The 25,455-nt window shown below is 45.0% G+C and overlaps 1 protein-coding gene across 1 annotated transcript; it reads right to left on the bottom strand.

The window, feature by feature from the left end:
* Positions 1 to 2,266: 2,266 nt before the first annotated feature.
* Positions 2,267 to 8,941, bottom strand: LOC143388047 (carbonyl reductase [NADPH] 3-like). Its single transcript, XM_076842057.2, has 3 exons — positions 8,671 to 8,941; positions 7,188 to 7,295; positions 2,267 to 2,703 (listed from the first exon to the last, which is right to left on the bottom strand). The coding sequence occupies exons 1-3, from the start codon at positions 8,939 to 8,941 to the stop codon at positions 2,267 to 2,269; spliced, it is 816 nt and encodes a 271-aa protein (XP_076698172.1).
* Between the last annotated feature and the right edge of the window lie 16,514 nt (positions 8,942 to 25,455).

Raw genomic sequence — 25,455 nt, 5'->3', positions numbered from 1 at the left:
CTGGCCAACAGCTGACAATTATGAGTCTTCCAAGTGAGCTACAAGCTAATCCAATTGTCAAGCTGGAACTGGCTAGAGACAAACAGAAAGTAGAAATAAAACAAGGAGTGGTTTACTTGTGTACTTTCTGTCTGTGACTTAGCCAGAGTCTGAGTTCTGTGGTTCCCCAACTATTGCTCATCATCAGCAGGAATCTGGAAGTTGGCTGGAGGGAGAGACCAGGGTATGGAAGATATTCAGGAAACTTGTTGAAAAATCATCAAAGGAGGAGCTATGGCCTAAGGTAAATAGATATTACTGAGTGATATAAAAATGGGTTAAAAGGAAGTGGACTTACTGAGTGCTATAAAAATGGGTTAAAAGGAAGTGGAATGCAGTCTGGGTGGGACTCAGACTTCTCTGCATGCCAAGGGGATGAAAGAGTGAGGTGACAGTTAAGCTGATACTTTGAGGTGATGGAGAGTCAAGAAAAATAGATACCTGCCTACACCATGGGATATGCCAGAAATAACAGGGTTTCCTTGTTTAGCCTTGGTCCCCCAAATAAACACAACCTTGAAAATTTCTATGCTTTATTGATTCCTTATGTCTGAAAGGAAATGTTAGGACATAGGCTGTGACCTTTGTGAATATGATGATCAAGTATTCCGTCACTGGTTCACACTGAACAGCTGTCATATACTTGGTGATGCGAATGAATTTGCAGTTTCTCCCCCTTTGTATCCTCTCCATCACATAACTGTTGAATTGTTGGGGTCTCCTTTGGTTAGCAGCTCCTTCTCAAGTCTTAACTCCCTTACAAACCTTTGCCAGTAATTTCTCCTCTTTGATAAGATCATTTGGTCTCCAGGTTTTTTTTTTTTTCTATAAGGCATAGCCAGCACTCAGGAGGCTCAAAACCAAGCCCACTTGAAAGCAATGAGTCACTGTGACTCACAAGTGGACTCTCTTGTCATGGAGACTATAAAAAGGGCTCAGGGATTCATCCAAAAAATCGCCCTGGGCTGTAGCTCAGAGAGGGGTATCAACAGGGGAAGGAGATGATCTGCAGTTAGGAAAGCACAATGATGAAGGACGTGGCAGGGCAGCCTTGGGCAGTAGTGCAGACACAAATCCCAGTATGGCTGGGCACGGTGGCACACACCTATAATCCCAGCTGCTCAGGAGGCTGAGTCAGGAGGATAGCAAGTTCAAATCCAGCCTCAGCAATTTAGCAAGTCCCTGTCTCAAAATAAGAAATAAAAAGGATTGGTGATCTAGTTCAGTGGTTTAGCCCCCCTGGGTTCAAACCCAGTATGGAAGAAATCACATCCTAATAAAACAAGACCTTTCTCCTGAGTCTTTCAAGTTCCGTTTCTTAAATGGGACATTGGTTTGGACTGAGCTCCTACACTAGGTCTACCAGACCAAACTAGGTGGAGTTGTTCATGCTAAAGTTACACTTCACCAGGTCAAAACTAAGAAAACCAGGAGAGAGATGATAGCCAAATTTCTAAACAACCCACGTTTAGCCTGCATACATACTTCTCTCCTTTTTAACCTTTACAAGAAAATAGCTTTGAAACAACCAATCTGTTTCTCATCTGTCCTTGCCTTCCTTAGTTCTTTCTCATCCGGGCTCGGCTCATCAGAACACTCACTATTTTATGGGATGAGATGTTGCCCCACTCGAGAATTATAAATAAAAGTCAATTTAGATCTTCAAATTTGTTGTAATTTTGCCTTTTGACAGAACCAATAAAAACAGACTCAAATACAGCAAGACAGAATGAAATACAAAAGGAAGTTTGCAAAGCTAGGGAAACAGGATAATTATGACCCTTCAGAATCAACAAACTAGAAACAGCAAGGAATGGCTTGGAAAATGGCCAAGATGAACTCCTCAGCTCTTAAGACCATTATACCATGGTTCTCAACCTGCTGACCCAGGACGGGCCGCAGCAGCAGCATTACTAGAAACTTGTTAGAAATGCAAATTTGGGGCCTACCCTAGGCCTACTGGATCCAAAACTATCGGGTGGGAACAGTGATAATGCCTACCAGTTCCATATGTAATCACGATGCCTGCTAAAATCTGATATGTCCTTTTCTTTCAGGCTACAGATGGCAAAATGGCTCTGCTCCAGTGTCTGGAACGAGACATCTTTCTCCCAGGGAGATTCTAGTGGACATTTCTTCTCAACCACAGAAATAGAATCCGACCACATCTGAATTCACTTGTTCCTTCCACCAACATTTATTAAATATCAAGCCATGAAGAAGACGTTCACCAGTTTTGCACGACTTTGTCATGGACTAGCTGGCCTTGTGGCTCAGTGGCATCTGGAGGCAGGAGGGCCAAATAGACAGGGGTCTCTGCTCCCTCCTCCACTGTCCTGGAGCCTTGGTCCCCGGCCATGTCTGTTTTCACCCATCCAGGGCAGCAGGCATTAAGCAGAATCCGGTCGGCTTTTCTCTTTTCATCCAGCCGCCGGGCCAGGATTCTCGATAAGACTGTAACCCCCAACTTGGACACCCCATAAGCCGAATTGGGCCAGCCTTCCCTCTCGTGTACCTCATTTCTTGTGTCCTCCACAAACTTTTTCATGAGGTCCACCAGATCCCCCTCGGTAAGTGTGTCACATCGGAACTTTTCCTGCAGATCCTCACTGCAGTTTTCAAGAGCTTTCGAACCCTGTAAACTGCTGATATTCACCACTCTCCCTGGAACAGAGGAATAGAAATGGAAGCACATCACAAAGCAGCACTGGTCAGCTGAAGACACCCAGCAACAACCGAGGCACGGTACAGGTTTAATGGCAGAAAAACATCAAAAAGCAACTCTAGAAGGCATAAAATCTGTGTGGGGGCGGGGCAGTGTGTGTGTGAAGGGGTTATACATTTATTTGGGCTCCTCTTCTCCCAAATGGAAGAAAGAACACAGCTCCGTCAAGAATAGGTTTTCCCTTCTGCAGCAATTCTCCATGAAATGGTGGAACTGTCATCTGTAGCAGACTCACTGGACAATTTTATAAAACAGCTTCCTTCGACACATATGCTGCAAGAGCCTGCTTTCTGAGGGACCGTACCTTCATTTTGCATCTCAGCTCCCAGTGCCCTCGGTTGGCACATTTCTAGGGCCTCAGGCAGTCACTTCTATCCTGGGTACCTAAATCAGGATCAAGTGATGGCAGGGAATACCACTGTCCTTAGTGCCAGGCATGTCCACAAGTGGAGCAGGTTAATTCTTCATCCTGGTCCTGATTTCTGATTAATTGTTAGTCTCTAGTTAATAAGAATATGGGATGAGTCATTAAACTAATATGAATTAATATTCATGTTGATTATAATTCACAACTGCTAAAGAGACAGTTGTGCCCATGAAAGCCAATATGCAGGCCAGCACCCAATCAATAATCTGAAGCATTGCTGGAAACCTGAAAACCAGCCAACACAAATTTGCACATCTTATCCACCAACCAAATCCACCTATCTTGGAGTGTTCTTTTCTTTCTTTATTTTTTATTTTTATTTCTTGGTACCAGGGATTGAACCCAAGGGTTTTTTACCACGGAGCTACATCCCCAGTCCTTTTATTTTTTTGTTTTGAGACAGGGTCTTGCTAAGTTGCTGAGGGTCTCCCTAAATTGCTGAGACTATTTGTGATCTTCCTGTTTCAGCCTCCCAAATGGCTGGGGTTACAGGTATGTGTCACCATGCCCAACTTGGGAGTTATTTTCTTACATGCTGTTCTGAATTCACATTCTCTACATCAGTGGCATCTACCCCAGGTGCACATTTGGGGCGGGTGGACCACTTTGAGGGCCCTGTTTATGGAGATACCCTCAGTCTCTCCTTGAACACCAACATCACACTCATCCTACAGGTATGTGTGATTCTTCAGTCTGTCCTTCATTCTTTCCCTCTCTCATTTTTTATGGTGATACATACTTCTTTCCTAAATTTTGAAAACTAATGAGAAGTTGCAAAATGTTCAGCAAAGCCCATACATACATTTTTCACCTAAGTTCACTGATGATTAACGTTTTGCCCCATTTTTTTTTCTCCATCTCTCCTTTTCTCCCTGTTGCAGAAATTTAAACCCTTTCAAATATTTTAGTGTTTAAGTGATTCTTGTCTTGGTATGGGATTGGTTCCAGGGCCTGACAGATACCAAATATACATATGCTCAAGTCCCATCTATAAAATGCATAGTATTTCCAGATAACTTAAGAGATTCTACCATAGGCTTTAAGTGGTCTCTAGCTTATTCATAATCCCCAATACTATGTAAATGCTATGTAAATCATTGTATTATTTAGGAATAATGACAAGGAAAAAAGGTCTGAACAGTTTCAATACAGATACTATGTTTTACAAATTGCAAATATTCTCAGTCCATAGTTGTTGAATCCCCACCTATAGAACCAGAGGTACAGAGCCTGACTGTGTGGTAACAGGCCTTCCCCACCAGAAGCACAGCATGATTGCACTCACACTGTTGTAAAACCCTGTTATCTCCAGTGGCATGCATGTTCAAATGTCCCCAGCCATTCCACATAATGCTGCTTTATAGTTTTTGTTTGTTTTAATCCAAGATACAATGTGGGATTTTGGACTGCATGTAGTTGTCATCGCTCTCTCTAAGTATTTTTTTTAGTTGTAGATGAACACAATACCTTTATTTATTTATTTATTTTTATGTGGTGCTGAGGATCAAACCCAGGACCTCACACGTGCTAGGCAAGTGCTCCACCACTGAGCCCCAGCCCCAGCCCTTGTAGTTGTCATATCTTTTTAATCCATTTTCATCTAGATTAGTCGATAATGACCTTTCTTTTGAAGACTCCAGTTCATTATTTTGTAGTATTTCCCCCAATTTGGATTGGTATGATTTTCTTATAACTAAATTTATTTCAATATTTTTGGCAAGAATACTACATTGGTGATGAATTCCTCATTGCTTTCTATACAGCTTTGTTCTCTATACTCAGCTGCTTGAGGAATGACATTTACAGGAGAAGGAAGAAAGAGAAGAAACAAACTACAGGAGCTACTCAAAGCCTTCCAGGAAATGCAAACCCTTCTACAGAAGAGGGGTCCTCTTTGATCTAAGGGAATACCTTTGAGAGAGGCGGGGTGATAATGCAGGAACCTAGTCAACAGATGGGTCTAATTCTGAGGAGAACTGCACCCCACCCTCATCTGAAGTCCAGGTGACCTTGTTGGTCCTGAAACAGCCTCATTCTAGAAGGAGTGGGCAAGTAGCTCCCTCTAGTGGCTCAAAGGTTGCTTAGCCAATTTACTCAGAATCAAACAAGCAAACCAAAGGCTTTTTAAACTTTTAAATGCATTTTAGAGCTAAACAAAGAGACATTAGGAACTAGCAATGCTCAATATTTACCTTCTGGTAAACACCAGATTTACTAAAAATCACAAATATTAGCATTTTGTAAACTAGAGATTCCCACTTTGGAAACTGACTGAAGATAGAGATTCACCTGCTCTGGATTAATTTTTAAACCCCATTCTCCCCCGAGTCTCCCATTGTCTTTCAAAATGGCTTGGTTTATAATCATTTGGCACTCTAATTCCTATTTCACTAGCACAGGTTATCCTAATTTGATTGAGTAGTGAAATCAAGAAATTAGGAGACATTTTCCAAATCCATGAATATGTGTATGTGTTCAGTTCTTTTGGCTTCAATTCCCCTCTCAGGAAAGTGAAGGTAAAGCAACACAAGGCTTCTTCAGCAATTTTCAGCTCTTAAATTTTATGACTGTAAAATTCAGCAGGGAGAAGACTTCCTGATAACTTGGTAAAAGATAGCCCTGCAGTGGAAAAACAGAAAACGTTCTGTTCTAATCTGGGAAGAGCCCCAGAGGTATAAAGCCAACATAAAGCAAGATCACATCGAGTGTGGTAGCATGGGTGTGTAGTCCCAGGTATTTGGGAGGCTGAGGCAGGAGGATCACTGAGCCCAGAAGACTGGGCCAACCTGGGAAATGTTGCAAGATTAAATCTTAAAAAAAAAAAAAATTAAGGTGGCAAATACTGTGCTAATCTTCACCTTTTGTGTTAAAAGGGGAGTTTTGAAAATATGCATTTTTATTTGCTTAGGTTTATATTTGTAAACTCCATCTCCTGGCCTCTGGGCACTCACCAGCTCCATGCACTGGACCAAAGGCTTCCTATGACCAGCACCTACAACACTGACTGCAGGCTTTCTATGATCCCAGTCCATTAAGAAACTGATAAAGAAAATCAATCCCTGTGGAGCTTGGGAGTGAGTGGGTAGGGAGTAGAAGTGTGCCTCTCACGGTGTACCTATTTAGACTTAAAAATGCTTGCATTCAGAGATTATCCTATTCAAAATCACATTTCTAATAAACCACACAATTCTTCTCAGAATCACAAGTAACTTTTTTTTTTTTTTGGTGTGTGTGGGCGTACTAGGGATTGAACTCAGGGGCACTGGACCGCTGAGCTGCATCCCCAACCCTATTTTGTATTTTATTTAGAGACAGGCTCTCACTGAGTTGCTTAGCATCGCACTGTTGCTGAGGCTGTCTTTGAACTTGCCATTCTCTTGCCTCAACCTCCTGAGCTGCTGGGATTACAGGCATGTGCCACCACACCTGGCTTTGTATTTACTAATAAAGAAAAATTATTTCAGATTTTCTCAATCAGCTTGCAAAATTGAGAGTAAGAAAGGAACATAGGGAAAGTAACAATGCCAGAGAAGACACCATCCTGCAGGTCCCCCAGACAAGCCAGGTGTGGGCACATCCTTGGGGAAGAGGAGATTCACTGAAAAGCCTTTGGGGACTTGTGACATTTTGTCCATGAGGGTTGAAGATCATGTGATCTGGATCCCAAGAGCATTGTGGTCTGTCATACAATTCTTTGAAAGCCGAAATGTTCAAGCAAGGAGCCAGACACTTGAGAAATTAGGACAATCTTCCATCTCCCTTCCCCCACCCCCTTACAAAGAAACAGCAGAGTCTGGGAATGTAGCTCAGTGATAGAGAGCTTGCCAGCATGTGGGAAGCTCTTGGTTCAATTCCCAGCACCACAAAAAAAAAAAAAAAAAAAAAGAAAAGAAAAGAAACAGCAGCCCTGGGTAATTGCTGGGGGGCCAGTCCAGAGGGCCCATGGCTTATTCCCTCCTAAGGAACACAACCTGACAGTCCATCCCCTGGACTTACCATGAGGCTTCATTATGGGAAGTAATTCAGTGCAGACATTTCTAGTAGCAAAAAAGTTTGTCCTCAGGGTCATCTCAGCTTGAATGTCAAAGGGTGTTGGATCATCCACTTTCAAAAAGACAAAGAAACAAAGAAAAAGTCACCTCCCCCATACACACTCCTGAGAACATGGATTCTATTGCCTAACAACCAATTAAAAGAGAAGCTAATTTTTTAAATCTCTCGTGGTTGGTTCTCAAACTTCAGTGTGCATGGGAATCCCCTGCAGGGCCTGTGAAAACAGCTTTTGGGGCCACACCCAGGGAGTCTCTCATTGGTAATGCTGCAGCTTCTGGGCTTCCCACCCCATTTCCAGACCCCTGGCTTTGCTGCTGCTTCTCAAACTTGATAGGCACTGGAGATATCTGGGATTTGTGTTAAAATGCAGATTTTGATTCAGCAGGTGTGGAGCCTGGGCACCCAGTTTGCGCCCAGGTTTGCGGGTACCGCCCATAAGGGCTATGTCTAGACCTCTTGTCTAGGAAGCAAGGTTTTTATTCACCAATCCCTCAGCCAACCGCGGCAGTCTACTTCCGAGGCTGTCAATTCCCGGTTGGCAGCTCCCCAAAGCCTAGAGGCTGAGTTGGAGGTGCTGGTGAGAGGAAGACTTGGGTCCGTGGCAGAGCAAGAGTGCGTGCCCAGGGCCAAAGGCAGAGCTACTTCTGCACAATCGGTTCTTTCCCTCTTCCTGTCTCAGGCTTCTCTTCCCCCCTCGGTTGTAAGTGAAGCTGACCTGTTTCTTTATACTCCTGGATCATGGCAACTCAGTAACTTTCTTCATTGACAAATTGCTGGAATAAATAATTTCTTTGATTTCTTCCCCTAAAGGAAGATGCTTCTTAAAAGCCACATTTGCATTTTTTATAACAAACATTAGCTCCCTGGGGGCGGGAACCAGGCTCGCTTCCCTTTGGCCAGAGCCTATCAAAGCTCTCCATTAAACAAATTATGAAATCCACTAATGTGCAAGTGCGTGCTAATTGTGTCTTAGCGACTCATTTCCTGTCCTGGGCAGATGTCTCCTGGCATCTATGAATGCGCCCTTGTTTCACGGGGAAAGCGAAAGTCAAGTGATTTTGGAGACCCTTAGCAGAGAAAATGGTTCTTGGAGTGGACGGAAAGCTGATGAGCTTAGCAAGGCGTGGCTCCCTCCCCGGAGGCCGGTTTTCCTACAAACAGCCATAGCTGAAAGTTCTGGGCGGCCCCTGGGAGGCGCACGGGCTTGCACAGGCCGGCGAGCCGGCTGGGCAGGCAGGGCGCGCGGTGTCACAGCCCCCCAATCCAGGAAAGCGAATAACCGCCCGACAAGGCGGGAGCTGCGCGCATCCCCAGGGGCTGGCACCGCCCTCCCAGATCACAGTAGTGGACAGTGGGGGCTCCTGCGGCTTGCCGCCGGTACCCTCGGAGCGCAGCGGGGAGTTCTCCCCCCAATCCCCGCACCTACTCTTGAAGGCGATGCCCGCGTTGTTGACCAGAACGTTGAGACCCCCGTACTCCTTGCGCAGGATGCTCTGTAGGTCGTCGATGTCCAGCTGCTGGAAGCGCGGGCTCAGGCCCTCGGCCTGCAGCTGCTGCACCGCTGCCCGGCCCCGCGCTTCGTGGCGTGCGGTGAGCACCACATCCCCCGAGAATTGCCGGCACAGTTCACGGGCGATGGCGAAGCCTATGCCCTTGTTGGCTCCGGTGACCAGGGCCACGCGGCTGCAGGACAACATGGCCGGGTGGGCAGCGCGGGACACCTGTGTGGAGAGCGGACCTGACAGCGGAACACCCGGGTGCGCGCTGCGGAGCCGGGCCAGGGTCGGAGCAGAGGCGCAGATCTAAGATCTGGGGTCCAGTGCTGCGACTCCTAGAGAACAAGGCCCCCGGAGCAGGTCCCTCCCCTCTGAGGAGGGGCTGTCTGATCCCGAAGGTTTCATAACGCCCCAGCTTGCGGGTCGGCCTCCTCCCGGCGCAGGGGTTTTGATCCAGGCTCTGAAATGAGAGGCGATCTGCGAGACTGCCCTCCTCTAAGCCACACCGGTCGGCGATGGGTCAGTAGCGAGCTACGGGTTCTTAGCAGCTGGACCGAAGCAACTATTTCGGGAGTACTCCAAAGACAGAAAAACAAGTGCTGAGTAATTTTCTTGGGCGTGAGCCCATTATCCACTGCAAAATGCAATTGTTCGCTTTTGCCTAACGCGCAAAGAAAATACTTAGACATAGTAACTTCTTCTGCACACAACGATCCTCTGGCTCGCTCCGGAGAGAATTAGCGAAGAGAAGTTCCGTAAGTAGACAGGTGTGGCGGGCTACACCACTCTGTGAGCCCCTGTGCGCCCCCAGGTGGGAGAGGATGTTTACTGAGTGCCAGATCCTTTATAGGAATGTTTTATTTAATCCTAACGTACCTCTGTGGTGTAAAGTGTCTGCCTTTAGCTTTGTTCAAGGAGGATATATCTCTATAGAGTCATCTCCAAAGAGATCTAGATCCATCTGCGTTTCCCCTCCCAGTCAGATCTGTGCATCCAGCAACAAAATCAAAGGCATGCCAAGGTGTGCGTGCAATTAGAGCTCCACCCATCTTCTGTGTAATCACAGCCTGTTTGATTGGTGACTTCCAGATGAGGGGATGGCTGTGATCTCATCGTGACTCAACTTTTCCCAAGCCCAGCTAGCCAAACTGCCTGGTGCCTCTGTTACCCTGACTCCACCCTCTCTATAAAGCCAATACCGAGGTCAGGAAGGTGGGCACCTGCTGGTCTAACTGCCTCAACCCAGTATATCATTTTTTTTCCTCTTGAAGATTAAGAAAGTTTAAGGTTTTCTACCAGTTTGATTTTTTGTTTGACTAGTTGGCTGCTGTGAAAGGGGTCTCGCCCTGTTGCCTACTACACTGGCCTCACACTCTGAGGCCCAGATGATCCTCCGGAGTAGCAGACAGGTGCACTCGGCCATACCTGGCCTTTCTTTTTGTCTCTGATCTCTCTGGCTTAAAGTTTAACTTTTTCTCACCTTCAAGGGATCACCTTTTGGTTTTATTGATCTTTTTTCTCCATTTTTTTTTCTGACTATTTTGATTTCTGTTCTGATCTTTCTTTTTATGTGCTCAGTTGGGTTTTATTTGCGCTTCAGTCTCTTAGGATGGAAGCTGGGAGTATCGATTGGAGACATGTCTAATATGAGCATTATGAACTGTTCCCTTTAAAGTACTATTTAGTGGAATCCCACAAATATTGAACATGTTGTTTTCAGTTTTGTTCAGTTCAAAATACTTTCTAATTTACCTTTTGATATCCTTTTTGACCAACAGGATTTAGAAGTGCTTATTTTTTTAAAAAAATTAAATTTCCAAGTTGTTCAGGATTTACCAGTTATCTTACTGTTGATGACTTCTAACTTAATTCCACTGTGATCAGAGAATGTACTTTGACTAATTAAATTCTTTTTAAAAGAGTTTCAAAACAACCAGGTGCACTGACACATGCCTGCAATCCCAGCTGCTCCGGGGAGGCTGAGGCTGAGGCTGAGGCTGAGGCAGGAGACTCAGGTCAGCCTAGAAGTTTGGGGCCAGTGCGGGCAGTGAGACCCCCATCTCTTAAAAAAGAAAGGAGTTTCAAGAACTGATAGACATATTTTTTTTCTTCTCATAGACATATTAAAGCATGTTTTATGTAAAGGCAATAATCTCAGAGAAAGGTGATGTTGGTGAAGGAAAGAGAGTAATTGCAACAATAAACTTTGTGGGAAGATCAAGTGGAGGGACCCAGGACCACGCGGGTGAGGCTGGGGCGGCAGGGCAGCAGGGCAGCTTTCCTCTTGCAGCAGAGTGAGTGGGGTGGTTACAGATGTGCCCTGAGGGCATCTGTTAGTTCTTGGAAGATTGAGAAAGTTGAGTCATCATTGAGAAAGATTAGTTTGGGAGATTTAGGAACAGAACAGTCATTTTGCAGAGTAGTAAAGTGATTTATTAGGCAGCGTCCAGACTCTGAATCCAGGACCCATGGTATCTGTGGTCCTAAGATCAAGAAAGCTGGGTCAGCCTCCTATCTTCCCACTCTCAAATGTCCAGCTGCTAGTGCAGCGGGGTACAGTGGTTAAATAATAACAGGGGAGGTGTCTGCAAGGAAAGAACTGGAGTGCAGAATCATGGCCACTGGGGGCAGAAGGAATGATGTGATGGCACTGGAGCTTGGTAAGGAAGGGAGGCAGGAAGCCTAAAGGAATGGAGGTCTCCAAAGGAAGGGATCCTGGGGGACAGCACTGAGACCAGAGCTAAGCCAACTATCTTGGTCCATTTTCTGTTGCTATAACAAAATCTGAGTTGGGAAATGTATAAAGAAAAAATGTTGATTTTATTCACAGTTCTGGCAGTCCAAGACTGTGGTACTGGTATCCATTCAGCTTCTGATGAGGGCCTTGTTCTGTGTATCATGACAGAGAATTGGAAAGGGGAAGCAGGCGCTACTGGGAGGAGCTTGTGTGTACAGGATAGTAAGGGGAGATTCTGGTTTCCATAAAACAGCCTGGTCTGATGATGCCAGCCTCATTCTTGTGAGAGCTACATTAATCCCTGAAGAGGTAGAGCCCCGTGACCTAATCACCTCTTAAAGGGCCCACCACCTCTCAACACCACTACATTTCAACATGAGTTCGAACAGGGATAAACGTACTCAAGCCACAGCAGGTAGTTTGAGATGATGTAGGGTGTGGCCAGCCCTACTCATATTCATTGTTGAAGGGTTGTGGGGGGTAGTGTGGGAATTCTGTTGATCTTAACAATGGTTCCAAAATTTTGCATATTGCAATCCCTGGAGATTTTTTTAAAATATTAAGTGTTGAACCAGATGCAGTGGCTCACACCTGTAATCCCAGCGGCTCAGGAGGCTGAGGCAGGAGGATCACGAGTTCAAAGCCAGCCTCAGGAACTTAGTGAGGCCCTAAGCAACTAAGTGAGACCCTGTCTCAAAACAAAAAATAAAAAGGGATGGGGATGTGGCTCAGTATTTAAGCGTCTAGGTTCAATCTCTGGTACCAAAAAAAAAAAAAAAAAAAGTCAGCGCTGATACCTGGCACACATCCCAGGTATTGTGATGTGGTTGGTCAGGGGTTTGACAGAAGGACTGGTGTATTCAACATGCAGCCGAGTTTGAGAGCACTGGGTTAAAGGGACAGGTTACTGGATAAAAATGACATCCTATTCAAAAGAGCTGGGGTCTTTGAAAGAGAAGAGAAGAGAAAGGGTTTGGAAATGTCACAGGTTACTGTGGCAGATAGGAGAATGCCCTCCTGCAAAACACCTGTCCCCAGGGTGGTGAAAGTGGCTTCACTTTGCAGATGTGACTGAGGATCCCTGACATGGGGAAGCCCCAGGCTATCCAGGTGGGGCCAGTGTAGTCACAAGTCTCAAAGAGTAGAAGACCCGAGGGTCAGACAGAGATGTGACCAGGGAGGCAAGACCTGCGGGGCTGGCCTCGATGCTGCAGGGAGGGGTTTTGGTCCAGAGGATGCAGGTGGCCTGGGGAAGGGTTCCTTTCCCACAGCCTCCGGAGGGAGTGAAGCTGCCTTGACCCTGCACTTTGGGACTTCCAACATCAACAACTGCATTTGCTGTAAGCCACTGATTTGGGGTTAATGTATTGGGGCAGCATCAGGAATGAGCTCAGTTATCAGGGAGGATTCCTGTGTCACACCCAGGGCTGGGGAAACCATTCCCTTGTACCAGTGCAGGCTGGACAGATGGTTGGGATTATTAGCTCATATTTCAGAAAGGGAGAAACTCCCGGGTGTTTCTGAAGGATGAGGAAGAATGCAATAAAGGGGAGAAGCTGTCTGACATCTGCTGCTCCCAGCTTTGCCACTTACTCACTGTATGACCTTCCTGGTCTCTCCGTGCCTCCGGTTACTCATCTGTAAAATGGGAATAATTACAGTGCTAACTCTTATGACTGCTGCAAGGATTAAGTGAGTTCATATTACAAAAGTGCTTAGGGCAGTGTTGTCTCATGGTAACTCCCAGTTAATCACCCACTTATATTCTTTGCAAAGGAAGACAGACAACCACCTAAAATCAATATGTTTGTTTGTTTATAGCTACTTATTGATGTCTTCCCAGTTTATAGGAGCTGTGCTAGGAAGTCATGTGGGCCAGTTTTAATTTGCTAGTGGTAGATAACAGGCAGGGGAGGGAGGAGAAGCTGGTCCAGCCTCACCTTACAGGAAGCACTATTGGGTTGTCATAAGACAGCTGGGTTGCTGCAGGCAGGTCTGGGCAGGAATGGGCCCCACTGTTCTTCTGAAAGCAAGATGAAGGTCAGGTTCCTGAGTCAGAAGGAAAGATGGACAGACACCTTGGTAACTCCCCACTTCCCTTCTCCATCCCCTGTCCTTCCCTGCCTGTCCTTCTTAGGGCTGGACCATTAGGTGAGTTAGATTCAGGACAAAGGTGCTGAGTACCATGGAGGGGACAGGGAGAAGCGAGTCCTGGTGCCACCTCACTGAGCTGTCTCCCGTACACCTGAGTGCTTCAGTGAGGCCACCCCGGCCTCAGCAGGACTGAGCAGGCAGGACAAGAAGACGTGTGACTATTCTTGAGGACACGCTGGTGACTATCCCTTTGGTGTCCTGGGTTGGTTTCTGGCCTTTAGGTTCAGAGTGACTCAGGGAAGAGGGAGCTTCTGGTTATAATTACTGCTGTCTTGGAGGAAGATGTTCTCTCTGCCAATGTGACACAACCAGTTTCAGTGTGCTGTCTGCATGCCTGGGCTCCGTGCCCAAAGGAAAATCGGTCAAGTCTATGGCAGCCTGGAGAGGGGACCCCAGGAGGCATCAGGCTGCGGAAGCCCCTGAGCCATAAAACATGGGTCCAAGGGTCCTTTATCTGTCCCTAGGACATAAGCCACTGATCTTTGCGAAGCCTGCTTTTTTAACCCTTAGCTTGGAAAAGTACTGTCACACTTAAATCTAAATGTCATTCTATACATTTCTGGTGAGTGTAATGTGCTACTACTTCCTTGGAGAGCAATGAGGGCCTATCTTTTGAAAATTTAAAAGGTGTATCTTTTGCCAGAAGGTGAATCACTGGGGAATTTATCCTATAGTGACCCTCCTACATGTGAAATGACAAAAGGACAAGAATGTTCTTTAAAAGAAGCTCCCCGCTGGTTGTTGCAAAAGTCAACAGTTATTCAGAAAAATAGTAATGGTTGTAATAATTGAAGTGATAAAATAATAACTTTGACATTCAAAAGATGGCTTTCTCTGTAAACAAGAGTAACTTTGGGGGCCCATTTGTCTAAGTGGGACTTGCTGCCCTCTAGTGGTCTAGTGACGAAACTTCATGGATTTCTTACAAGGGGGCCCCACATGGGTGGCTTAAAAGGACAGAAATGTATTCTCTCCTAGTTCTATGCCAGAAGCCCAGACCAAGGTGTCAACCGTCCCTGGCTCTCTCTGAAAATTCTGGCAAAGAATCCTTCTTGCCTCTCCCGGCTGCTGCTGGTGGTTGCCAGCAATCCTTGCTGCTCTTGGCCTGTAGCAGCATCTCCCCAGCTTCAGCCTCCGTCTTCCCATGGCCACCCTTGCTGGGGTGTGCCTGCTGTATCTCCTTTCCTTGTCCTCTTTCTCCCATATTTTATTGGTGCATGATTATTGTAGATAATAGTCGGATTCGTTGTTACCTATTTGTATATGCCCATGATAGAGCAATGTGATTGGGTCGCTCTCTCTCTCCCCAGTATCTCTCCTTTCCCTCCCTCCTTCCTCTCTTTGGTCTCCTTCCTCTACTGGGCTTCCATTTTCATAGGTTTCCACCACCTCACTTGGTTTTTCCTCTCTAGCTTCCACATTGAGAGAAAATAATAATGCTCCCAAGTTCCCTACATTATCCTACAAATGGCAGAATTCCCTTCATCTTTATGACTGACTAGGACTCCATTGTGTATTTATGTCACAGTTTCTTTGTCCCTCTTGACTCTTCTTATAAGGATACTAGTCATTGGCTTTATGGCTAGCCCTCACCTAGGTAATCACGTTTGCAAAGACCCTATTAGCAAGAGGTCATCCTGAGGTTGCTGGTAGGCATGAATTTTTATTTTCAGGGGGGCACTATTCAACCCACCACAGAATCTTTCTTTAAGATTTTTAAAATTCATTCTAATTAGTGTATTAAGTTACTTAATTTTGATATGCTTATCATGATTTGTTGTTGTTGTTGTGCTGAGAATGGAACCCAGGGCCTTCCGCATATTAAACACACATGCTCTACTGCTGAGCTCATCCCAGTCCCTTGTTTATCATTAATTATTATTATTATTATTATTATTATTATTATTATTATTATTATGGTACTGGGGATTGAACCCAGGGGCACTTAACCACTGAGCCACAACCTCAGCCTTTTTTTGTATTTTATTTAGAGACAGGGTCTTGCTGAGTTGCTTAGGGCCTTGCTAAGTTGCTGAGTCTGGTTTTGAATTTTCAATCCTCCTGCCTCAGCCTCCAAGCTGCTGGGCTTCTAGGTGTGCGCCATCGTTCCAGGGATGAATTCTTATCTATATACGTCACAGTCCATTTGTGCTGCTATAATAAAAAATACCTACAACTAGGTAATTTACAAACAATAGAAGTTTATTTCTCTCAGTTCTAGAGACTGGAAAGTCTAAGGTCAAGGTGCGAGCTGGTTGGTATCTGCTGAAGACCCCGTCTCTGCTTCCCAGATGGCCCCTTATTACTGTGCCCTCCAGCAGGGTGAACTCTGCATCCACACATGGAAGGAGGCAGAAAGGAGGGAGGCAGGTCCCTTATACCTCCTGTATGAGATCATAAATCACCTCCCTGGGAGCCCCACCTGCTAATACCATCACCTGGGTGATCAGATTCCAACATATGAATTTTGCAGGAACACATCCATTCAACCTATAGCAACACATATCAAGTTTAGTTTTTTGTTTTGTTTTGTTTTGGATCAGGGATTGAACCCAGGGGCATTTAACCACTGAGCCACTATCCCCAGCCCTTTTTATATTTCATTTAGAGACAGAGTTTTGCTGAGTTGCTTCAGGTCTTGCTAAGTGGCTGACACTGGCTTTGAACTCGTGATCCTCCTGCCTCAGCCTCCCTGGAATAACAGGCGTGCGCCACTGGGCTCATATTTTTTTCTATCAATACAGAAGTCATATGCATCTCTACTATTTTTGTTGTTGGGTATGTCTGAGGGGTCTCTAAATAAAATATAGCTGAATTATAACTTTCCTTCTTAGTGGCTTTTTAAGAACTGAGAGCTGCTTAGTTCTTGCTGAAGCCTGGTGCTGCCTCTGATTGCCTTGTTCCACTGTGACTGGAGGCTCACCATGCTGTGGGCCAACTCTCAGGGAGCCCCTTTGCCAGCAGATGCTAAAGTGTCTGCATAGCCACACTGTTTTTTTTTCCTCTCATACCTGTATTTTTGCTTTCCATTCAACTTTCATTTCAACCAGAGATCTGCACACCCAGTTATCAGTGATCAGGGTTTAGATTCTGTAGCTCTCATTTTCCAGTTACAGTCTATAGGAAAGAATCTCTGTGCAGCTATCAGAAACACTAGTTATACTCTGTCATTAGTAGTTGTATTAGCCAGCTTTCTGTCTCTGTGACCATAAGACCCAACAAGAGCAATTTAGAGAAGGAAGAGTTTATTTTGGCTCATGGTTCCAAGTCTCAGCTCACAGATACTGGACTCATTGCTCTGGGCCCAAGGTGAGGAGAACATCACGGTGGAAGAAAGCTCCTCCATCCATACCAGTTGTGGCCAGGAAGCAGAGCAAGAGAGAAAGAAGGTGGAAGGGGCCAGGGAAGATGCATTCTTCCAGGGCACACCCCTGGTGATCACCTCATCCAGTCTTGCCCCCGCTGCCTACAGTTACCACCCAGTCAGTCCATTCAAACTAGGATGGACTGATGAGGTTACAGCTCTCAGAATTCCTTTGAACATTCCTGCATTAATAGAAGAGTCTGCTCACACTGAAACCACAGCAGTAACCATGGTTCTTTGAACTTTTTCTTCTTAAAAGCTTCATTGAGATGGAACTGATGTACTGTACATTTAAGGTAGAGTGTGTTTGCAGAACCATCCAACCACCACCACATTTTTGTTATCCTTAAAAGAAACCCTGTACTGACTGGTAGAGATTGTTTATTTACTTCTGTGCCCCAGCTCTAGACACCAGGACAGACTTTCCACCTCTACCCATCTGCCTGTCCTAGACACTTTATATACATGGAATTATATGAGTTCCTTTGTGAATGACTTACATTTTGTATAATGTTCAATTATGTTGGAGCATCTTACAAGCTTTTGAAGTTAGTAAGCAAGTCTGATTGTTGGTAGGGTTTGTAATGAATTTTTATTTGATAATTGTTCTGTTGATTTTTCATTGCTGGGACAAATGCCCAAGAAAGACAACCAAAGGAGGAAAGATATATAGATATATAGATATATCTCAGCTCATGGTTTCAGGGGTTTTCAGTCCATGGTGAGCTGGCTCCATTGCTTTGGCCTGAGCTGAGGAAGAGCAACATGGCAGAGGGACCCGGTGGAGCACAGTCGTCAGCTCATGGGCAGCTGGGAAACAGAGAGCCAGCAAAGAAGGGGCTGTGGAAAACCTTCCCTTCCATGGCCCACTCCCAGTGACCTCTCACCCCAACCAGCTCTACCTCCTAGATCTCCCACCACCTCCCACGATGCCACCAGATCACCAGTGTATTAATGGAGTAGTCCACGATGAGGTCAGAGCCTTGGGTTCCCAATCACTGCCCAGAAGCCCCACCCTGAACACTGCTGCACTGGGGACCAACCCCCGCACACGCACCTTGGGGGACATTGCAGGTCTGAACCATCACAGATATATTTGTTCTTAAAAATACTAATTGAACATAAAGCTGATACAAAAAAGGCAATAAAGACTTGATGTCTTTAGAAATCAATTTTTATCTGAACTCATTATGCATAAATATAAATATTGCCAGTTTTTCAAAATTTTAGTTAACTAAAACTAACATTTCAATATTCTTTTTGCCCATCTAAACTTATTCTAAAAATTGATTTGGTTTAGAGTGTTCTTAAGAAATGACTTACGCAAGACGTATTTTTGGAATAACAAATGTCGTAGTTGGGCCTGGAGGTGGCAGATGGCATCTGATGGCAGGAGCATGAGAGCAGTGCGTCAGAGGCAGAAAGAGTCATGTGACGAGAGGGGGACCAGTGACCTGAGGAGGCAAACTCGCTTTATGACAGCCTGCTCTAGCAATGACGAATCTTTGTCCCAGAGAGCGAGAACCCACCCTGTGAGACCTCAGAGAACATACTACCCCAGGCTCAAGCTGCCAGTCTATGAACCTCTAGGGGACAAGCCCTGCATTTAAAGCCAAAGACTTGCATTTAAAGCAAAAGTTCAACCTTTCAAAGATGAATTTCAGAATTGTTCACCAGCAATTACTGGTCAGTATTATAAATTGAGTCCTAAAGAATTAAAACGTGTGTAGACTAACATCTACACATGTTTGAAGGAAAAGCTTTGGTGTTGTTTATTGATTGACTGATTTTTGGTACCAGAGAGTGAACCCATGGGCACTTAACCACCGAGCCACATCCCCAGCTTTTTTATATTTTATTTAGAGTTGGGGTCTTCCTAAGTTGCTCAAGGACTCACTAAGTTGCTGAGGCTGGCTTGGAACTCTGATCCTCCTGCCTCAGCCTCCTGAGCTGCTAGGATTTCAGGCATGTGCCACCATGCCAAGAAGCTTCAGTGTTATTTTTAATTACAACGGTGCTGTCCAATTGCCTGTTGAATGATTGAAATATAGCTAGTCTTGTAGTGGCACCCCCTCCTCCACAGAGAATCTTAACTGAACTTCTCCAGAAATCTTCACCACAATTGATGTTAGAACTATCAACAAAAGAGTCTCTACAAAAGAGTTCAATGAAATTAAACTTCCTATTTACTTAGCCACAGGCCTGGAAGAAATCGGCACTCCAGGTGCTGAATGCTCCTTTACTAGTTTTTTACAAACATTTATGCAGTATAGTAGTTTGAGAAGCATGTTTGCAAATGCAAAATGTGATAAAAAAAAAAGACAAATCCCTTAACAGGGCCTCTTGCCTTGAGCTGGGCTTCACAGAGATGTCTACATTTCTAAGATAAGAAAAATTACCCATTGGACTCCAGGGTACCAGCTGGCAGGGGGAGGAAAGAAAGAAGAAGCTGTCTCCTTCTCAGGAGCTGTCCTTGAGGGATTAACTTGCCCAGAACAGTGAAAGAAAAAGCTGGTTTTGTGTGAACTTCCGCAGACTGTGAACTTCTGAGCACCTTCCCTTACATGGTGGTACAAAGTTCTGGAACTACCTGAATTCGGGGTTCAGGGGGTTGATTGATTGATCATGGCCTCCTCCAATCTGTTACCGCTGTTTACCAGTGACGAGTCCTTGCTTCCCCAGCATATATAGTAGTATAACACCAGAGAAGCATGCTGAGGCAAGGTCAGAGTGGAAAGTAGAAGCTTTATTAAGGACAGCAGAAAAGACTTCTCTCTGGAGGAAGAAGGGGACCCAAGATGTGGAATCCTTGGAAGGGCAATGTCTTCCCCTTTTAATAGCTAAGGTCTTCTTTCAGCTTTCCCACATTTCTGTCCATGTTCCTGTCCTTTGTTCTGTTATCTTGCAGTGATAGAATGTAGGTGGGAAGACCCAAAAGATGAGGGGCAGATGGGCCAGAGGAGTAATCTGGGCAGGAAGGGCCTTTTGATTAGCACCTCCCTGTTTGCTGGGAGCTGCTTCATTAACATTTCTTTAGAATGGGCCCTGGGCCTTGGGAACATTAACACTTCAATTTCCCCAAGTACTGCTCTGCTTTCCTGGGCTCCATTCTTAAAATGGCCTTCATTTTCGATTTTACTCAATATTAGACCTGATTTACCTAACTACACTAACTACCTATCTGTAAATCTGGCTTCATTCCCCCCTCTAATTTTGGGAACTCCTTACTGCTGTAAGGAAAGGGGTTGATGACCATTCTGGCTTCTTCAAGCTGAAAGGGGGCAGTGTTGAGCAAGCAGTTTTGGAGTCCCCCTTTTTAAAAATTGGATCTATTGAATGGTCCATGATAGAAGTCCGATTGAGAAGTAACAGGCTGTGATTCAAATGTATGATATGTCAAGATCATTGTACTGTCATGTGTAACTAATTAAAACAAATTTTAAAAAAAGAAAAAAAAAAAGAAGTAACAGGCTAGAGGGCCATTTGAGTGATGGGTGGTCTATAAGAGAAACAGGAAATTATTAGTACTGGAAATAGATTAATGCAGCAATAAATGCCACAGCATAGGAATATGCCAGTGAGTATGATGACAACGACAGAGACTAACAATGTTTTCCACCAGGAAGTACCAGAGAACCAGGAGCTAAGATATTGTTCTCATGACAAGATTGGTGAGGACATGACTTCTATCTGAGCATGTAAATCTTTAAGGATATTTGTAACATTGCCAGAATTGTCAGGGATGTAAACACAACATTCAGTTTTAATAATGGCACAAGTACCACCTTGAGCTGCAGTGAGGACATCAAAAGCCATCCGGTTTTGTAAGATGGCCTTCCTCATAAGTGTTATTTCAGTATTAAGGAGAGAGATACTTTCCTCGATATCATGGAGGGCCGTTTGAGTATAATTGTTTAAAGTTTCTACATGCCACATTACATCTTCTAAACCAATTTTGGGGATAAACAGTGAAGCTAGATGATCATACCAATGAAACACAGATCGTCCCCATCTATATTAGAGATTGGGGAGGTTTGCTGGCTGTTTTATATTTGGGGTCCATCTCCCCTGCATCCAGGGGTCCCTGATAGTACATCTTCCTATCCAGCCTGGGGGCAAAGATTGTGCCTCTATGGTGTCATGTAAAGTCACCACAGCATATCCCGCTTTGCGTTCTCCTTGTTCCATAAAGGAACTCCCATCAGTGAACACGGGGGGAACATTTTGAAGGTCTTTCTGGGCTGAGTAATTTATAGCTAGGACTTGTTGGCAGTCATGTTCAGGATTTCCCTCTAATTTATCTGGGAGGAAAGTAGCTGGGTTTAAATTAGAGCAAGTCCTTGAGTTATAGGTCCTTCTAAAAGTAGGGCTTGATATTTTAGAAGGTGATTGTCTGAGAGCCATAGTTCTCCTTTTGTATTTAAAATTCCTGAGAGATCATGGGAGGTGTAGGCAATAAGGTCTCTTCCCAGGGTGATTTTAATTGCCTCAGGGACTAGCAAGGCCACTGCTACTATTACCCTCAAACAATGAGGCCATCCTCGGGACACTAGATCAAGTTCCTTACTGAGATAAGCTACTGGCTGCTGAGCTGGTCCCTTCTCTTGTGTGACCACTTCCAGGGCTATTCCTCTTCTCTCCATGACAAATAGGTTGAATTTTTGCTCAGTAGGTAAGCTGAGGGCAGAGACTTGGAGTAAGGTCCCTTTCAATGCCTTAAAGGCTTTAATCTGTTCTGGTTCCCGTATCAGGGAAGTTGTTCCTTGGCGTAGTGTCTCTTTGAGGAGGCTATAGAGAGGCTTAGCTATTTCCTCATATCCAGGGATCCAAAGCCTACAGTATCCAGTTATCCCTAGGAAGCCTCTAAGTTGTTTTATGGTTTGAGGTAGAGGATACTGTCCTATAGGGGTTATTCTTTCTGGTACTAGCTTGTGAGTTCCTTGAGACAGCTGTAATGCTAAATATTGAACTTGTTTTTGGCACAATTGAGCTTTTTTCTTTGAGACTTTATAACCCTTATCAGCTAAGAAGTTTAAAAGTTCTTTGGTAGCTTCCTGACATTTCTTCTGAGTAGAGGCACACAAAAGTATGCCATCTACATATTGTAGGACAGTCAGAGATGTTTTATCTCTGAACTTTGTTAAATCTTTAGCTAGGTTTAGGCAAACAAATGAGGGTTATCTCTAAACCCTTGGGGCAATACTGTCCAAGTTAGTTGAGATCTGTTTTCTGGTTCCTCAAAGACAAACAGATAAAGTGATTGGGAGTCTAAGGGTATACAGAAAAAGGCATTCTTCAAATCCAACACAGTAAACCAAGCAGTGGCTGCTGGAATCTCAGACAACAGGGTGTATGGATTAGGAACTATAGGGTGGAGAGTAACAACTGCTTCATTAAAATGAATGCATCCTAAAATGGGTGTGTTACATGGGCTGTTGCAGGACACTAAAAGTTTCTATCTTTTGAGGTTCTGAATGATCTTTAATAAGCCCTTTTTTGCCTTTGGGCATAAGGGGTATTGTCTCTGATGTGGAAAGACTATTTTGATTGGAATTGCACTTTTTGCCCGTCCAATTTTGCCTTCAGTAGCCCACACTTCATGGTTTATATCACCTTCTAATAAAGGCAAACATAATGGCCCTCTCAGTCCTAAATTCATTGTAATGGACGTCTGAAGTTTTGAAAGTAAATCCCTTCCCAATAAAGGGGTAGGACATTCTGGGACTATCAAAAATGCATGAGACAACATCACCCCATCCCACTCACGACTCAGTGGGGGAGTAAACTCTCTGGTGATTGGCAGTCCAGACACTCCTTGCACTGTTGTAATATTAAGGGAGAGAGGTCCGGGTAAGAGGTGAGCACAGAACAACTGGCACCAGTGTCTAAGAGGAAGTTGACCTCTCGGCTCCCTAGGGAGAAGCATGCCCGGGGCTCACGTGGGGTGATAGGAATTACAGGAGCCAGAGTTGAGCCTGGCCCCATCAGGCCTGTGTGGAGGAGTCTGGCTTCAAGGACCTATGCCCCTGAGGACAGTCATTCCTCCAGTGATTGCCTTGACATTTTGGGCAGGGCTTTTGAGGTGGTCACTTGGCTATTGGGCAATCCTCTTTGAAATGTCCTTTCTCTCCACAATGGAAACAAGTCCCTTTTGTGGATTGAGGAGCATTTTGTCTTCCTCCTTTTTCACCCTGGGAGCTTACTCCTCTAAGAGCAAATACCAGCGCTTCAGTTTTTTTTTTTTCTGTCTCTGAACTTTTTTCCCTTCTTTTCCTCTTGATCTCTATTATAAAAAATGGAAGTAGCACGTCAAAGGATGTTATCTAAAGATTGATCAGGGCCATGTGCCAATTTTTATACCTTCCTCCGAATGTCTGGGGCTAACTGAGTGATAAATTCATCCTTTAAAAGTAGGTGGCCCTCTGTGGACTCTGGATTCACAGTGGTGGTGTTTTCTCATTGCCTCTCTGAGTTTCTCCATGAAAATAGCAGGGCTTTCCTGGGGTCCCTGAATAATTTCTGAAAGGGCTTTTGCTTGATTCTCCTGAGGGCCTCAAGGACCAGCATTTGGAAATGGCTAATTTTCCAAGCCTCTTGCTCATCATTTGGGTTCCACTCAGGATCATTTCTGGGAACTGCCTGTGCTCTGGGTGGATAATTGGGTTTGCTCCTAGTCTGTTCTGCTGGGGCAAGAGCAAGGTGTAGGTCATCCCCAAATTCCTCAGCTGCTCTTAGGGCTGCTTCCTTCTCATTGAAAGTCAAGTTCTGGTTGAGTAATAGCATAATATCTTTCCAGATGAGGTCAAACACCTGGCATATGTTTTGAAATACCTCAGTATATTTATCTGGGTCCCCCCAAAATCTCCCCAAGTCTGTTTTTATCTGCCTTAAGTCTTGAAGGGAGAATGGGGTATATGTACTTTGATTGGTCCAAATTCTCCTCCTGGCATCTCCTGGAGAGGTAATATATTTGGTCTGTCTATTGGGGCAGATGCAGAGAGGCCAGGGTATGGAGGACAGGAGGGCTGCTGTTGCACACCAACAGCAGATGGAGATTTTGTGGGTCCTCCTGATTCTTTCTCCTCAATAGGTGAGTCCCCAAGATTTTCTCTCTTCGTGGCAGATATCATAGCTAAGTCTACTTTACATTGTTGGCATAATTTGGGGTTTTCCCTTAGGGCAAAGAAAACCTGGACATACGGCACTTCACACCATTTCCCTTCCTTTTTGCAAAATTTATCAAGCTGTAAAATTGTATTAAAATCGATATTTCCCTCTGGTGGCAAGGTTTCTCCGTCAGGGAGTTTGCTTTGAGGCCAGGACTGGTGACAGAAGAAAATGAGGCACTTTTTCTTGAGCATTCGTGGGTCAAATCTATCCCAATTTTTCAACATGCAGGTTAATGGTGCACCTGGCATATTGGAGAGAGAATCTCCCATCTGAGTGAGAAGAGGAAAAAACAGGACTCGGGCACATGCGCTGGAGAAAGCTGTTCTCATTAGGGACATCTCCCTAAGTTTGAGCTTCCTGAACGGTCTAGAAAACCTGTCTCTCACCTTGCTTTGCCAAGGGTGTTTCTGGTCCCCTTTGGCAAAGTGCTAGGGTCTCAGTTTGTCCTGTGCCAGAGACCCTGGGAGGATTCAGACTTAAGGGCCTTACTGCTTTCCTCCCTGTCACTAAAAACCCAGAGCAAAAGAGAATCAATCGCACACTCTTCTTGTTGCCTTTTGCTCCATAGATTAAAGGAACCTCCTGAGGGTAAGGGATATCTCCTGGTTGTAAGGTAGCCCTTTCCATTGGAGAGACTATTGGAAGATTCGATTCTAAAAATGCCTCCCTCTAGCAGCTTAAAGAGAACACAGCACATTCTAAACATTGGAGCAATAATGGGAAATTTTAAAACAGACTAGTGAAAGTTACCTATGCACATGAGGGAACCTGGGCAGCTTTTACTAATTATCCCATGCTTTTCTCTCAGTCCTACAACCTGAATTGCTAACATTTCTGACCTGTGAAGGAAGGGGAGCATCCAGGAGGAATGGATGTGGGGTTGGGAGTGTTGCATAGCCCACACGGAGGCAAATGTGATTGAGGTTTTCCCTCAGTGCCGTTCATCTACCGATCACCTTAGATACCCCTTAGGGCTGTTGAGAGGGGGCTCAAGAGAAAGGAACCTTAGGAATACGTCTGAGCATAGCCCGGACTGGAATTCCAAACTCCTTCCTCCACCTCCATGCATCCAAGGCAGATCGGGATTAGGGACACTGTGTACTCACGCCAATTGCTCTCTGGGCCCAGACAGAAAAGTTGGAAGCGGCTTTGGAAGAACCCAACATGCCTGCTCTATATGGAACAGGTGATTGAGAGCTGCCTAGGCCAGGAAACCTCTCACCTGAGTCTTGAAGAGTGGCAGGTGCACGTATTGCATTTAAGTAGCTGTTGGGTGCCCAGATCACCCTC

The sequence above is a fragment of the Callospermophilus lateralis genome, unplaced genomic scaffold, assembly GCF_048772815.1.
Source record: "Callospermophilus lateralis isolate mCalLat2 unplaced genomic scaffold, mCalLat2.hap1 Scaffold_129, whole genome shotgun sequence".
NCBI lineage: Eukaryota > Metazoa > Chordata > Mammalia > Rodentia > Sciuridae > Callospermophilus > Callospermophilus lateralis.
This window is presented reverse-complemented; position numbering and strand designations above follow the sequence as displayed.